The 17,266-nt window shown below is 43.0% G+C and overlaps 1 protein-coding gene across 1 annotated transcript in view; it reads right to left on the reverse strand.

Annotated features, from left to right (window-relative positions):
* Positions 1–8,448: 8,448 nt before the first annotated feature.
* The window catches only part of LOC132215911 (alcohol dehydrogenase 1-like), a 33,598-nt gene continuing 24,780 nt past the window's right edge, over positions 8,449–17,266 (reverse strand). The window contains exons 4-9 of the mRNA XM_059664879.1: positions 15,801–15,888; positions 15,484–15,703; positions 15,089–15,349; positions 14,484–14,619; positions 10,896–11,040; positions 8,449–8,563 (exon numbers count right to left, since the gene is read on the reverse strand). Of these exons, the coding sequence (XP_059520862.1) occupies positions 8,539–8,563; positions 10,896–11,040; positions 14,484–14,619; positions 15,089–15,349; positions 15,484–15,703; positions 15,801–15,888 (875 nt within the window). The 3' untranslated portion in view covers positions 8,449–8,538. The remainder of the gene's footprint in view (positions 8,564–10,895; positions 11,041–14,483; positions 14,620–15,088; positions 15,350–15,483; positions 15,704–15,800; positions 15,889–17,266) is intronic.

Genomic DNA, 17,266 nt, shown 5'->3' on the forward strand with positions numbered 1-17,266 from the left:
CGCGAGAAGGGAGAAGGGAGGAGGTGGCAATTAGGCAATTAGGGGGATCAGATCAGGAGGGGAGAGCAGTTAGGCAGTTATGGGGATCAGGCTGGCAGGGGAGAAAAGTTAGGGGGATCAGACCAGCACGGGAGAGCAGTTAGGGGCATCAGGTATGCAAGCAGGTAAGCGGTTAAGAGCCAGTGGTTCCAGATTGTGAGAGGGATCTGGATTGGAGAGAGTGCAAGCCGGGCTGAGGGGACCCCCTACCCATGCACGAATTTCATACACCAGGCCTCTAGTAGTTAATAATACTGTATTGTACATTTGAAAGTTGCTAAAAGAGTAGATCTTAAAAGATCTCATCACAAGAAAATATTTTGTAACTGTGTGGTGATGGATGTTAAATAGACTTATTGCAGTGATCATTTTGGAATATATTCATATATCAAATCATTATGTTGTACACCTGAAACTAATATGATGTTATCCTATCTAATAATAGATAAACATGGTAATTAACTGTACCTCCGACACGCTTCCCATTGGCTAATCAGGGTGATATGCAAATTAACTGCCAATAAAGATGGCGGTTAATTTGCATACATAGGCACAATCCTGGGAGGCGAAAGGGATCGAAAACCCAGGCAGCAGGCAAGAGGTGGGGGGTGGGCAAAGGCTCCGGTGATCGCATCGTGGATCGGAGGCAGAGAGAGCCTGGGCGCAGGCCAGCTGGCACCCCCGGGCCCCCTAGGGCCTTCTTGCCCGTGATCACCATGGTGATCGGAGGTAGAGAGAGCCCGGGCACAGGCCAGCCGGCACCCCCGGACCCCGGGCCAGGGATGCCGGCTGGCCTGCTTCCCCGTGATCACCATGGCACCCCCAGTACCTCAGCATCTGAGATGCAAAGGTTGGGGATGAAATGACTTTTCCCAAACAAATCTGCAAATATCCTGGGGAAGGCATCACGAAGAGTTCACAACAACTCTCTTACTTGGCAAGGAAGAAAACAGTTGTCCACAGAAACAATCCCTTACATCAAAGTTAAGGTCCCTCTGAGTAAAAAAGAATATTTCCAAAGTTAAGGAGGGAGCAGGCAATAATGATAGGTTCTCATGACTTCCACTGAAGTTTGAGCATATGACAGAGTCAAAACAAACATACAAATTAAAACAGACAGTGGACATTCAAATGACCCGAATCAACTGTCACTGTTTGTTCCAATAGCAGCAATGCTTATGTGATAATATAGTATAATGAACATACAAAACAAGTCACATGATAAGAGAGGTTCGGCTTCTAAAGTAAATTGAATATGTTCTTTAAAAATTCTCATGTCCTCCCCTCTGACTATAATTCTTAATTTTCCAATCAGAAAATTACCCCAGGTGATCCAGTAACATGTAGAACTTCAGTAACCTAACTTATTAAAAAAAAAAAAAATCCCAACAATTTTTAAAATATTTAAATTGATATTTTAGGTTTTAAATTATAGAAGATATTTAGATCCAAATATATTTTCTGAATAGAAAATATTTCAGTTTTTGATTAAAAAAACTAAACATAAAAAAATATATAAGTGACACATTTTCCCAAGGAACTCTGAATTAGTACCTTTCCCTCTAACTTTCTTCAAATTAAAAGAATCTATGGTGTTCCCTATACTGCACAAGTTTTAATGAAAGAAAATAAGACTTTCTAAGAGCATCAAATACATGTTTTGTTATTTACAAACATATACACTCCTCTCTCTCTCTCTCTCTCTCTCTCTCTCTCTCTCTCTCTCTCTCAAATATATTCTTACTGATTCAGAAAGGAAGGGAGAGGGAGAGAGATAGAAACATCAATGATGAGCCCTGGCCAGTTTGGCTCAGTGGATGGAGCGTCGGCCTGTGGACTGAAGGGTCCCAGGTTCGATTCCGGTCAAGGGCATGTACCTTGGTTGCGGGCACATCCCCAGTAGGAGGCGTGTAGGAGGCAGCTGATTGATGTTTCTCTCTCATCGATGTTTCTAACTCTCTATCCCTCTCCCTTCCTCTCTGTAAAAAAACAATTATATATATATATATATTTTTTTTTTTTAAAAAGAAAGAAACATCAATGATGGGAGAGAATCATTGATCGGCTACCTCCTACACGCCCCATACTAGGGATCAAGCCCACAACCCGGGCATGTGGCCTGACTTGGAATCAAACTGTGACTTCCTGGATCATAGGTCGATGCTAAAACAATGAGTCACACTGGCCGGGCTCAATTCTAATTTATAAATTCATTCCAAGGACATATATAGCTTGAAAAGCTTTGGAAGTAGTTTCAAAAAAACTAGCTTTTAAGTAACAAGAAAACAGTTATAGAAGAAAGTTTAAATTAAAAAAAAATGTGTACCTTGACTGTGGATGGCTGGGTGGCCTTATCACACCTTAGGAATTCAAATGCTTTTTACAATGAAAAGAAAGAGAGTTCCGCCGAAACTGGTTTGGCTCAGTGGATAGAGCGTCAGCCTGCGGACTGAAAGGTCCCAGGTTCGATTCCGGTCAAGGGCATGTACCTGGGTTGCGGGCACATCCCCAGTAGGAGATGTGCAGGAGGCAGCTAATCGATGTTTCTCTCTCATCAATGTTTCTAGCTCTCTATCTCTCTCCCTTCCTTTCTGTAAAAAATCAATAAAATACATTTAAAAAAAAAAAAAAAAAAAAAAAGAAAGAGAGTTCCATCTCATTTCTCTCCCAGGGTAGATGTCTGTCAATAGAAGGTGGACATCAATAAAAGGAGGGGCTTGCACAATCAATCCAGAAAGTCAGCAATCTATAAATAATCCAGAACCGAGTATTTATCTCTTCTGCCACACACCCTTCCTCCCAGCCAGTGAGCAACATAATTACTCTCAAGTCAAGCTAAGTGCCCCAGTCACAGTGGCCCAATGCTGACATACAAAGCATACAAATAATTCTCACTCTGGCATTAAAGTGACAACTTTCTTGGAAGAAAAGCAGATACTGTAAATTTCTCAAAGTCTTCCTGAAACATTTTTTAAAGTAATTTTTACTTCTTTAGAAAAAATGCCATGGGAAACCATCTGTAATAAAATTCCCATTCTATAAAATAATTCATCTATACTAATAAAAGGGTAATATGCTAATTAGACTGGGAGACCTTCCAGATGTTCTTCTGGACAAAGCCATGGTGGCGGGGCCAAGGTAGAGGCAGTTAGAGGCCAAGAGGGGAGGGAAGTTGTGGGTGATCAGGCTGGTGGGGGGTGGGGCCATTGGGGGTAAGCAGACCAGCAGAGGGGCCAGTTGGGGACAAGCAGGCCATCAGTGGGGGTCAGTTGGAGGTGATCAGGACAGCGGGGGGGGGTACAGTTTGGAGTGAGCAGGCCAGCAGGGGGACAGTTGGGGATGGGCAGGCCAGTGGGGAGGGAAAGTAGGGGCAAGCAGGCCAGCAGGCGGTGCAGTTTGGGGTGATCAGGCTGGCGGGGGGGCATTTTGGGGCAAGCAGGCCAGCAGCAGGGGGTCAGTTGGGAGCAAGCAGACCGTCAGGCAGAGTGGTTACAGGCAATCAGGCAGGCAGGCAGGCAGGTGAGTGGTTAGGAGCCAGCAGTCCTGGATTGCGAAAGGGATGTCCGACTGCCGGTTTAGGCCCGATCCCTGTAAACTGGCAGTAGGACATCCTTCGAGGGGTCCCAGATTGGAGAGGGTGCAGGCCAGGCTGAGGAACCCTCCCCTGTGCACAAATTTCGTGCACCGGGCCACTAGTATGTCAATAATATCTCATTAAAAAAAGACTTTGGTGGAGTCTGGCTTTTAGCAGCCTGTCATTTGGGCGGGAGCCTTTATGCAGAGCAGGGATCCTCTGCTCATCACTGTTGCTATGTTAACACTTCCCTAAGGGGAAAGGTCACACAAGACAAGGCAGCCCATTGGCCTTTCAGAAAAAGGGGTAATAGTGCTCATTTTCACTATCCAGGCACCTCTGGCCTTCCTAAACTTTTCTTAGTGAATATAAAGCAGTTTTCAAAAAAATTGATTTTCAGATTGAACAGCATACACTATTTTGCTTTTCAATTTACATTCTTTTTATTAATTTTTTAGTTATGAAAAGAATATAAGAATGCATTTTAATTGTAATTTCAAAAAATGCATGTTGAGAATACAGAAACTATAGAAGTGTACTGTCCATGTGGTAGCCACTAGCCACGTGTGGCTATTGAAGACGTGACTATGGCTAGTCCACATTAAGATGTGCTGTAAGTGTAATTAAAATAATCAATACTTAAAATTTTTAAATTATGTGTTGAATTGATAACATTTTGTATATGTGTGGTTTGATAAAACAATATTAAAATTGATTTCATCTATTCCTTTTTACTTTTAAAAATATATTTTTTTATTGATTTCAGAGAAGAAGGGAGAGTGAGAGAGAGATAGAAACATTAATGATGAGAGAGAAGCATTGATTGGCTGCCTCCTACATGCCCCCAATTGGGAATCGAGCCCACAACTTGGGCATGTGCCTGACCGGGAAGTGAACTGTGACTTCTTGGTTCAGAGGTCAACCACTGACGCACACCAGCTGGGCTCCTTCTTACTTTTTATATAGTATAGAGAATTAAAAATCCCACCCCTGGGTTGCCTTTGTTTAATTTTTAGTAACTAGCTGGAATACTCTACAGTGGTCGGCAAACTCATTAGTCAACAGAGCCAAATATCAACAGTACAATGATTGAAATTTCTTTTGAGAGCCAAATTTTTTAAACTTAAACTGTATAGGTAGGTACATTGTTATTAACTTAATTAGGGTACTCCTAAGGCTTAGGAAGAGACACACTCAAGGGGCCAAAGAGCCACATGTGGCTCGCAAGCCGCAGTTTGCCGACCACAGCGAGAGTCTAATTCCCCTCCCCTGTGTGAAGTCTCTGATGTTGATCCTCAGAGGGCACAGCCATGGAGAACTCCTCATCACCCTGCGATGACAGTGGTTTTGGTATGGCTCCATCTGGCTGTTTCCCTGACCATGCCCATCCCATGAGCTCTAAGAGTTGCTAGATGACTGCTTTATTCTTTCCCCAATGCCCTGGGGCCTAAATTGCTCCATAGACTGAGCTAATTCAATCTGGACTTCTTTGAAGGGATAGTTTTGAAGTCCAAGTTTGATATTTGTTTTGAGTCTGAGAAGCTCCACTTAGCTGACTCTCTTTCTGAAGACCTCTCTGACAAGCTAGCTGGCTCTGGCAGAGGAAGGGGAGATTGCCTCATCATTGTCAAGTAGGTCTTTTACACTCAGGTGCGGCTATGAATCAGGCTCCCCACTCAGCCTTCATTAACTCCCCAAGAGGAGACTGCTCTGTCTTACCTGTGGGTGGAGATGAGCATTCCAGCTCTCCCTGAGGCCTCCTCTGACACCTCCTTGGTTGGAAAGTGCCTCGTTAGCATAGGGCCTCAAAGACACCACCAGCCTTCTCTAACACCATCTCAGGAAGGAGTGGGAGGGATCACCTCTTTATTGCTGCATGTGCATAAAAGTCCAGGCTCCCCGCAGACACTTTGAGGTGGTTGCCTGTTACTCCTGGATGTGGTTGAAATTCCCAGACTATCTCTTTGTCTTTTCTGATCTCATCCTAGTGAGTGGGTAGTGGGTAGGGTTTGGTGCCCTTTTACCGTCTGGGGAGGGTGAAAGTATAAGCACCTTACTTAGTCTTTGCTCCATGGGTACAGGAGGGGTCATGTTGTTGTTGTTGTTGTTTTTACCTTTGATGTTTGGAGGGAGTAGAGCAGTTATTTTCTAAAAGCTTTCCGCCTTGCTAGGCTGCCCTTTCTCAGTTCTTTGTCTAGAGAACAGGCCTTTTGCTGGGCCTTCTTTTTGTCTGTGCATGTTGCTATTTCAAGGTTTCTGGTCTCTTCACTCCAACTCCGGGATATATGAGGCTTAAAGAAGACCCAGGGAACACACACCCGTACCCTTCCTTGGTCTCCAAGACTCTAGTCTTTCTGCCTTCTCTACACCTTTAAGAATTTTCTTGTGTTTGTTCTATGTAAAATGTCCAGGGGCTTTATTATATTTAGTGGAAGGATTAGGGAATATGTCTACTCCATCTTCCCAGAAGTAGAAGTCCTCTATAAAATCATTAAAAAAATTCAACGTGTTGTAATCAGTGAAAGACATTACTCTTATTACTTTGGATGCCTGAATTGTCCTAAATTTGACCAGTGGGAACCACATCCTGCTGGCTGCTGTGTTTCTTTGATATGGTTTTGCTTGTCTTCAATCATTCCTGTTCCAGCAATCAGGCTCCCTTTGTACTTGTATCTCATTCATGGTAGAACTCCTGTTTCATAATAAATGTAATACATTTACTTAATAGTATCTTCTAATATTTTAACTACTAGAAGCCTGGTGCACGACATTCGTGCACTGGGGGGGGGGGAGGGAGGTGGAGTCCCTCAGCCCGGCCTGCACCCTCTCTTAGTCTGGGATCCCTTGGGGGATGTCTGCCTGCCAGCTTAGGCCCGCTCCCCCAAGCCAACAGGAGAACATCCCCCAAGGAGTCCTTAGCACTGCTGCAGAGGCGGGAGAGGCTCCCGCCATGGCCACTGAGCTTGCCAGCCATGAGCCCGGCTTCTGGCTGAGCAGCGCTCCCCCTGTGGGAGCGCACTGACCACCAGGGGGCAGCTCCTGCATTGAGCATCTGCCCCCTGGTGGTCAGTGCACATCATAGAGACCGGTTGTTCCGCCATTAGGTTGATTTGCATATTAGGGTTTTATTATATAGGATGTTACTACTAACAATAAATCTTCTGACTAAAGTTTAATATTTTTTTGCAGTTCTTTTTTTTTGTACTAGTGAGTTTAATCTGTCTACAGTATTTTGATTGCTAATATTTTTAGAATTATTTTTATCATAGTGAGTTTTTTTTTTCTTTCTTTATCCTGCTTTTTCTACTCCATTAAAAAAATTGTCCTTTTCTGGCTTATTTTAAATTGATTGAGCTTCTGATTCACAAACTGAAAAAATATGTTTATTCCAGAGACCTAGAATGTGATGTACTTAGAACTATCACAGTAAAATTTCCTGGCAGTCAAAATAAATTCAAATTTAATTCATCTGCGAGCACATCTGTTTTCACAAAACACAAAAAGAATTTTTTCCCTCTCCAAGGCTGTGAAAAGACATTATAGTCTTTTTTTTTTTTTCTGGTGGGTGGAACATTTACTAGTCCCTCTGATTTACTTGAGGTTGCAGCTCTTGGAAGATGTGGGGCATGCATAAGTCTTCATTCCAGCTCCCCACCTTGTACCAGGTCCAAGCTGCATATTTTTTGCTTTGCCTTTAATACCCAACCCACAGTTTATTGGATCAGCAAAAATCATCAGGTCAGATGTAACTTTGCTGCTCATTTCTCATTTGGTTTTCCTGCTCCCCTGGAGTTTTCCCTACTGTCTTGTTAGCTCAGACATACGCTTAAAAGGATGTTTGTTGCATATTATTTACATTTCTAGGGGTTCCCTAGAATGCTTTTCATATAATCTAGTCTCTAGCCAAAGGCAGAGCCAAACAACCACCTCTTCATTATCCTTGTAACTATACTATTGTTAAAGATATTGAATGGTGATTTTTTACCAGAATCCTGCCAACCACTGTTTCTTTATTCCATGGTTTTTGGTTGATGGAATTGGCACACCCAAACTGCAGCCAATTTGGGACCAAATCATGTTGCTAATCAATGACCAGATTTCTCTATTCAGTCATGGGCTGGGGAAATGGAGCAGAGAAAGGGAATGGAAAAGGCTTAATTGCACCCCCAAACTGTAGGCCCTCCACATGAGAACAACATATTGAGAAGAAATAGAAAAGATTCCTATGACTATTTTGTACCTACCAATTTGTACTTAATTCCTTCCCCCTTTTCACCAGTCCTCCTACTCTGCTCCTGCCTGGCAACCCTCAGTTTGTTCTCTGTACTTAGGAGTCTGTTTCTGTTTTATTTGTTCGTATATCATTTTTGTTTGAGAAAGGCAGGTAAGACTGAGTGTCAAGGAGTTTCACCATTTTTGAACCACTGTTAACAGCCCCCTCATCTCCAACTAGAAAAACAATGCCCAACGTATGTCAAGCTCAGATTCAAAGAATTAGTCAACTCTCTTCCCACTATTTGCCCAAGAAGGCAGACTATTGGTAGATGTGCTTTTCATAACAGGCCAACTCAGCAACACATGGAGTGGTGGAGAAGGGTTCATGCTTTAAATCAGTTTTCAAAATATGCAAGCTGTCTAATGAAGCATATCCATCACATAATACCTTTAAAGTGAAATCGTTAGGATGGGCAGAAGATGCATTCCATCACTAAGATATCCCTGTTTTTTCTCTTTAAGCTTTAGGCTGAAATGCAAACACGAGTTTCAAAATAGTTTATTATAACAGTTTTATTTCTTAAAATTCCAGAAGTGCTCTCTGTCCAATTTTGGGTTATCTATATTGCAATGGAGTCATCAAGGTAGTGAAAGAGGAAGCAAATAGCATTGCTGAGGAAATTCACGCTCCATTTTATCATCTGGGAATCTCAAAACAAGAGGACACAGCGGATACTGAAACACAGAAATTCAAACATTGAAATGACTGACTTGCCTGCATAAATGTGGGCAGCACAAAATAATTGTAGCATGAGCATTTTAAGAGACAAACTTATCTACCAACCCCCATTTGTTATCTCTATATTAATCTCCCCTCGAGGCACCAGAAAGTGTTTCTGAATCAAGTTTAGTGTGTAGTCACTAAACATGGTATTTGATTTTTAGAAAAAGAGGCAAAGATGATAAGGCAAGAGAGAATTATGTACCCTTGAGAAGTCATCTCATGAGAATCCACAGTGACAGCGTGCATTTCATTCTGTGACTTTTAATCACCCTTCAGCTGGCCATGAGCTTGTCTGGTGGGGACAGAAGAATTACCATAGCCCCCTCTCTCTACTTTTCAGTTGTGAATGGCTACGTGAGGGCAATCACTTTAAACATTAGCTTCTTAGTTTTGTTCCTCATCTCCTATGGTGTTATGCCCTCACTTTTCATAGCTGTGAAACAGGGCTCTATCATGAAGAATAATGTACCTTTACATTGTATATTGGCAGGTACCCTCGATACATGCAGTTCTAAATGCATTTGTGTTAGGGACCTTGACTCATTAATTCACTCATTTAAACACAAATTTTTACTGAGCAACTCACATATTTCAGGCATTGTACTTAATGCTAACCCAGGTGCTAAGGTCCATATCAGGTTCTACTAAGCAACCCAACTGCAATAAAGCTCACAGGGATAGCCAGTTGGGTTCACTTATCTCAAATTAAACCTGTTTCTTGTGAATCCCCACAAGAACCATAATCTGAGACCTACTCTTTTGAACCCATTGAGAACTTCAAGCTCCTCTTCAAAAACCCAAAAACCTGATACAGATATGGTGGTGACTGGGCTTTCAAAGAATTGTCCCCAACTCCACTAACCTTCTTGTCAAATTTGTCACCTCTAGGATGATGACACTTCAGGAACTCCAGCTTATCCCTACTTTAGAAGGATTAGCTAATGACCTCTCTCTTCTGGTCCCAGATTCCATTCCCTTGCCCCCCCTAGGTCAGGCAGGGAGAGACATTCTCGCCTTACATACACAGGGACTATGACCCTTGTCAGCAGGAAGCAGTTACTGAAAACGGACTGCCCTCCCTCATCAATCCAGTTACTGAAAACGGACTGTCCTCCCTCATCAATCCGAAAAGATTTCAGGGATAGAGGGGAATGAGGCAGGATAGTAAGAAGCTAGGGGAATTCCTTGACAAGTGGAATAAAGGGAAACTGAGACAAAATAATTACACAAGGCCAAACCACTTGAGCAGTTTACAGCCAGCTAATAAATCACAAGGTTTTATCTTCCCTAACCAAGGACACTTTGGGGCAAATGGTTTATGTAGTACAGACTGTCCTGGGACAGACCTGCTTCAGCCCAGTCCCTCTTCAATAATATTCTTTAAAAATAAAACCAAACCAGAAAATAATCCTGGCCCCTTTATACACACATTTTAATGAATGAACATATTGAAGGACACACCTAAAAAGCTAATGAATATTCTGTTAAGACCCTCTGTTGAGACCTCCCCTAAGATTCCAGCCAGCCAAGGAAAGATTTTTTAAAAAGCCTCAAGACAAGGGATCTAGGGTGTGCTCTCCCTCCTGGGAGCACGCCTACTCACATTTTTCCCTTCCCCAACTTCTTCCTTCACAGGCATGCATCTCCTAAACTCCAAAGGACCCTATGAGTCTTGTAGCCAAGGGAGCAGTGAGCAGTGGCAGTTTGTCCCATGCTTACTCTCTGAATCTGTCTCCAGGGCCCCCTTTGTCTCTGACTTCCCAGTGAGCTCACTTCTGTCACTCAGCTGTCTCCTGTTACTTCTTCTACATCAAACCCTTCTTTCATATCATTGCCCCAGATTTATTAAACATACTCTCAAAAGCCACCTGGACTCGACTTGTGAAATGTTTCCTGCACGAAGTCAAGAACCCACACACTTCAGGTGGCCCTAGGCAGACCCACCCAGGTGCAGAGCCCGTCCAATAACAAGAAGAGGTATCATTATCCCCATTTTTAGATAAGGACAATATCATGGGCAAAGGTAGCTGTTTAGATCACACAGTGACTGAGTAAAATGTTTAGCGCTCTTCACACTGACTTAACACTATTTCATTGCCATTTTCTAAACCATTTTCCATGCCCCGCCTCTTTTATACTTGATCTGAGACCTCATTTTTCATAAAATTTTGGATGTGTTACATGTATAAGATATCTCATACAGATACATCTTACACAGACACACAACACACACACACACACACACACACACACACACACGTGCGTGCGCGCGCACAGACTCACCAATTTTCATTTTCATCCTGGAGCACTTCAAATGCATTGTTTATTCTTTCAAAATGGAATGTATGCGTTATAAGTGGATCTATGTTGATTTTTTTTTGCAGGTAGTCAGTTACAAGTTTAGGAATGCAATCTCTGCTTTTGTACTCTGTAGAAAAGAAGGACAACAATAAAGAAACCTAAAAAATACTAAACTAATTAAAGAATCAAATGAATTTATTATGTGTAAAATTGGCAAACGCATTCATGGGAGGCAGTAATCCATTTCACTCTTGATCCTCTTCCTAATCTTCAGAAGTAAGGTAATTTATCCCATTGCAAAATTCTGCTATCACTTAGGAGTACCATGACACACCAGCGTTGTAGGTGAACAGTGTCAGGGCTGGGATGAACTGTTGGAGTGACCTGACACTGTCATGGTCACAGACCATCAAACCACAGTGTTCCTTTGCCTTCAGGGCATTAAGGATTTCTTCTTAAAACAGCTTACCTTCCAGCTGATTTGGTTTTAGTTACCATATTCTCCCTCTACCTGTGGCTCCAGATATATCTCCTTCAAAACTTAACATTTCAGCCCTAGCTGGTTTGGCTCAGTGGATAGAGCATTGGCCTGCAGACTGAAGGGTCCCGTGTTTGGTTCTGGCAAAGGGCACATGCCAGGGGTGTAGGCTCGGTGCCTGGGATAGGAGGCATGTTCAGGAGGCAGCCAATCAATGATTGTCTCTCATCATTGATGTTTGTATCTCTCTCTCCCTCTTCATTCCTCTCTGAAATCAATAAAAATATGTAAAAAAACACACAAAAACCTTAACATTTCAACCTCAAAAATAAATTTTTCTACTTCTTCAGTGGTATGTTGGAGAATAGTTTAGTTGAAGATGCTGGTATTATTTTTCCCATTTTTATAACTTTGAGGGGACTGAGGTTTAGAGATGTTAAGTATTTTTCACTGATTGTATTTATTATTTTTTAATTTTCTATATTTTATGATGCTTTGATATCTTGGGGCCTTCTAGACTTGGAGAGAGACTGCCTTTCCCAGGGTTTACTGATTTCTAGAGGTAGTGAACAGACTGCTTTTGATATGCAAACCAAACAGTCTTGAGTCCATATTCCTGATTTCTCTCTTTTTATCAGTCTCCAACATTTTGGGATACTATTCCTCTGCCCTAAATCATCCTAGGACCAGTTACCAGATAACTGAGGACCATTCCTATAGCCTAGTACCTGTTGAAACTTGCTTAGCTTTCCGACTCATCTTGCCCGTTCCTTCTCATGAAAAACACAGTAAGTCTCTGACCCATGCTTTCCCTCAGCTCTTCCTGTCTCCTGTCTAGCCCCGGTGCTTCCCCATAAGGACCTATATGGTATGGCATGACCCCTTCTCTTGGGAACTCTGAGCAATAAACTCTTCTTTCAAGGCAATTGTCCCTGTGTCTGTCATCTTACCATGTCTGATGAAATCAAATCCTGTTTTAAAACTCTGATTCACATCCAGAAAGTGCAGAAGCTGAACCCAGAACCCAGGTTTTTATATTGCTAGCAGAGTTCTGTTTATACAACATTATGTTTTTATAAGATACTAGAGGCCAGGTGCACGGATTCATGCACCAGTGTGGTCCCTTAGCCTGGCCTGTGGAGATCAGGCCAAAACCAGCTCTCCGACATCCTCTGAAGGGTCCCAGATTGTGAGAGGGCAGTTCTCAGGTGATGCACCCTGGAATTGGGCTTCCTCCTCTGTGGTTCCAGGTGCATCACCTGAGAAGCTCGGCAGCTCTTGCATTGAGTGTCTGCCCCCTGGTGGTCATTGCGCATCATAGCTATCGGTCAGATGGTCGCACAGTCGGATGGTTGCTTAGGCTTTTATATATATAGGTGGTTTAAAAATAAAGCACCACAAAAAAGTTGAGTTTCTTCTTTTCTTTTCTTTTCTTTTCTTTTTTCTTTTTTTAAAAAGATAGTTCGTACTCTTTATCAGAGCCCTGGCTGTAGATATTTTATGTTTCTTAATAGGGAAATTTGTACTAAAATATGTGAGTATTAGGCAATTGGTATGTAGGACTTTGAGAAACTTAGAAATGTGTCCGCATGGAAGTGAAAGGACAAAGCCATCACAGATTTTTCCATCTGAATGAGAGTTTCATTAGGGTGATTTTCCTTGGCGTATTTGCATTTAATGAGGAAGGAAGGAGACACGGCAGATACATAATGAGGAGTGTTAGGAATGGAAATACATTTCTCCAATGAAGCCAAGGACAACTAGCACTGAAAAAAAATGATCAGTGTCAATTATGCTTCACCATTCCAAGCACCGGCCTAATCTCTTTTGAAATAGTTCAATTTTTAAATTGAGTATTTATTCAAATAGGAAAATTCAGACATATAGAGTTTCTGGGAAAACAAGCTTTTATATAAGAGGTTGGTCAATGGCAAAGTTTTTTCCAGTATTTGACATCTAGGTATGAATCCAGTTTTATTTACATTCAATCAACTGATGCAAAGCTAAATCATTGAAGAAAAGGAAGAGCACCCAGATATTTTAGGATAGCAAAAAGGCCTCCAGTTATCTTTTGCAATATATGTGCCTTCCTCCTCATAAGCTACAGTAATCATTGTTGTTACTGCTACAATTTAATGTTAATTCTGTACCTATTATGTGTCAGTTTCTCTTGCCAAGTGCTTTATCTGCATCTTCTCATTTCATTATCTCTATATTATGTAAGAACAAAACTATTATTTACTCTACATTCCAGAAAATAGTACTGGCAATTAATGAGCTTAAATAACTTGCTAAGGAACAGATATGGTGAGTATTCTGACAGCAACACCCTTGTTTTTAAGTTTATGCCAAATTAATCTTATTTGAGCATGCTAGCAAAAGTCAGAGAGCAAGCTATCACAACTGTACTATCTAATAAAGTAGCCACTAGCCATATGTGGCTATTTAAATGTATACTCATTAAAATTAAATATAATGAAAAGTCAGTTTTCTGGTTTCCACACATAAGATGTTCAATAGTTATATATGGCTTGTGCCTCTTTTATTGGACAGTCCAGCTCTAGGGCATTTTTACCATTGCAGAAAACTCTCTTGGTCAGTGCTAGTCTGGGAGCATCTGTGGGTGTAAAGCATGCCAAGAGAGGGGTTTGGAGGTGTTTGGGAAAAAGAAATTCAAATATGCCACAATAGAGTTGTTTGTTTTGTTCTTGAATAAAAAAATTAGGGTGATTGTATGGTGAGAATTGGGGTTCAATACACTGAGATTTTCTTCTAGTCTAATCCTGTGCTGGGGAGCCACTCAGAGACATACAATGACTCTCCACCAATTATAGAATGTCTGAGTGCCAATGAGTATGCTGCAATATGATTATTCTATATCTTAATAATATCAAAATGTTAATCTGTTTTTTTCTCCCACAGGCAATAAATACCTGTGAGGAAGACATAAGTGTGCTTTTCTATTTTAACATGTCTACTATTTCCTTTCATAGAGGTTTATTTTTCCTACCTTTTCATTCCTTCATTTCTTGCCAAAGACAATGCAGGGTGACCAGGTTTCTGGAAAAGGTGATGTGGCATCAAAGACCTACCTCCCAAAAAGCTGCCTTTCAGGGTTCTCCCAGAGTTAATCAACTGTGGATCAAAGGAGAGTTGTTCACGGTTGGGGGCTACTCCCATAATCACACAGACTCCATAGCTCCGACGGCATGACTCCAAAGCCGCAACCTAATTTCAGCAGTAGACTGATTAGCATCTCAGTACCCTGAAATCATACCTCTTTTGACTCACAATCCTAAAACATATTTTCAGGGGTGCTGTATGAGAGAAAAAGAAAGAATAGAATAGAATAGAATAGAATAGAATAGAATAGAATAGAATAGAATAGAATAGAATAGAATAGAATAGAATGTGGTATCCCCCGCCAGCCCCCCCCCCCCTTGAGATCTTAGGTAAGCTGCTTTAACTTAATCACAATTACGTTTTTAAATCTTGAAAATGGGGATTAGTACTTAATTCATAAAATGATATGAAGATTAAAGGGGATAAAGTGTATAAATATCTTGGTGCAAGGCTCATAAGGTGTGCTCAAAAATAGTTAAAAATTATAGTAATTTCATGTCTTCATAAAGTTAATTTAATATGTACCCACATCTTGGCAAGCAACTTCCCCTCACTGTGCCCCAAAACCACGTACCATGGTATCAATGAGTCCGATGGCCTCAAAGGCAAAGTCAGCACCGAAGCCTGTCATTTCAGCTACCACCTGCTGAACAGGCTTCGTGAGGTTCCGAGGGTTGAGAAAATCTGTGGCTCCTAATGCTCTTGCCCTGGGAAATTTCTTCTCGTTGATGTCAACCCCAATGATCCTACAAGCACCAGAGGCTTTGCATGCCATGACTATGGCTGAACCAATTCCTCCAAGTCCAAAGACAACACAGGTGGAACCAGGAGTAACCTACAAACCCAGAAGATAAATTTCTATTAGAAAAAAGCCACTTTGGTTTATCTCTAATGGGAGAAGCTCTCTGATGGAATGGCTCCCAGGATGTAGGTAAAGTCACTGAAAACAGCACAAAAGTACATTCTTACCTTTGCAGTGTTAAACACGGCTCCAAAGCCCGTAGGCACCTCACAGCTAATGATACAGACTTTATTCATTGGAGAAGCATCATCAATTTTTACCACTGCAATTTCATGCACAACAGTATATTCAGTGAAGGTGCTAGTGCCAAAAAGATGATGAATCTTCTGTGCTTTGCAGGTAAACCTGCTGGTTCCATCTAACATTAATCCAGTTGGAAAAAGAATACTGTGTGACATAAAAATACAGGATTTTAGTTCCCAGTCAATACCTATCCCAATGAAAACAAATTGGATGAAATGAAGTCAGAGAAATTGAAACTAACTCTTCCTTCACACATACGTTGCCCTTGGGGTGCAAACAGAAACAGCATTCTCTGCACTCTGGAAGAGGTAACGTTAAGACTTTATCTCCTAAGGAAAAAAGAATAAACAAAGTGATTAGAATCTTGGGCAGAGGCATGGAATGCAATCTACACTAATAAAAGAGAAACATGGTAATTGGCGTACGACCGCTACCCTTCCCATTGGCTAATCAGGGCAATATGCAAATTAACTGTCAGCCAAGATGGCGGCCGGCAGCCAGGCAGCTTGAAACTAACATGAGGCTTGCTTGCTTCTGTGATGGAGGACTCCAACGTTCCCTGCCTGCCGCTGCCGGCCTCTGAGCTTGCAGTTTGAAACATTGTAACAAATATAGAAGCTAAACAAAACCCCAGAAACCAGCTTTCAGCCGGCTGGGATCTCAGAGCTGGAGTTGATACAGAGTTTTGAGAATGGAAACAAACCAGATACCTGCTTTCAGGTGCAGAGGCCTAAGAGCTGGAGCCTCAGAGCTAAAGCTGGCCCAGAATAAAAAAAGAAAAAGAAAAAAAGGAGCAGTTGGGAGCTTCAGCCCCAGCCTGAAAACAGCCCTCAGCCCCTCACCCAGACTGGCCAGGCACCCCAGTGGGGACCCCCACCCTGAAGGGTGTGTGACCAGCTGCAAACAGCCATCATCCCCTCATCCAGGCTGGCCAGGCACCCCAGTGGGGACCCCCACCCTGATCCAGAACACCCTTCAGGGCAAACCAGCCAGCCCCCACCCGTGCACCAGGCCTCTATTCTATATAGTAAAAGGGTAATATGCCTCCCAGCACTGGGATCAGCGGAGCCACGAGGCCTCCTGGCACCGGGATCAGCGTGACAGGGGGCAGCGCCCAAAGCCCCTGACCACCCTGCGGCTCTGTGTGTGACAGGGTGTGGGGCCACAACCTCCCTATCCGCCCTGCTCTGTTCATGACAGCGGAAGGTGCCCCAACCCCCTGATCGGCCCTGCTCTGTGGGTGATAGAGGGCGGTGCCCCAACCCCCTGATTCGCCCTGCTCTGTGTGTGACAGGGGGCGGTGTGCCAACTCCCCTATTGGCCCTACTCTGTGAGTGACAGGGGGGAGCTCCTCAACCCCCTGATGGGCCCTGCTCTGTGCATGACAGGGGGCGGTGCCCCAACCTTCCCATTGACCCTGCCTTGAGTGTGACAGGGGGCGGTGCCCCAACCCCCCAATCGGCCCTACCCTGAGCGTGACTGAGGGTGGCATCGCAACCTCCCAATCCGCCCTGCTCTGTGCATGACAGGGGGCGGCACCCAACTCCCCAATCGGCCCTGCTCTGAGCCCGACCAGGGGCTGCACCTAGGGATTGGGCCTGCCCTCTGCCACCTGGGAGCAGGCCTAAGCCAGCAGGGCGATATCTCCTAAGGGGTCCCAGACTGCGAGAGGGCACAGGCCGGGCTGAGGGACCCCCCCCCCCACCC

This window comes from Myotis daubentonii, chromosome 1 (genome assembly GCF_963259705.1).
Source record: "Myotis daubentonii chromosome 1, mMyoDau2.1, whole genome shotgun sequence".
Lineage (NCBI taxonomy): Eukaryota > Metazoa > Chordata > Mammalia > Chiroptera > Vespertilionidae > Myotis > Myotis daubentonii.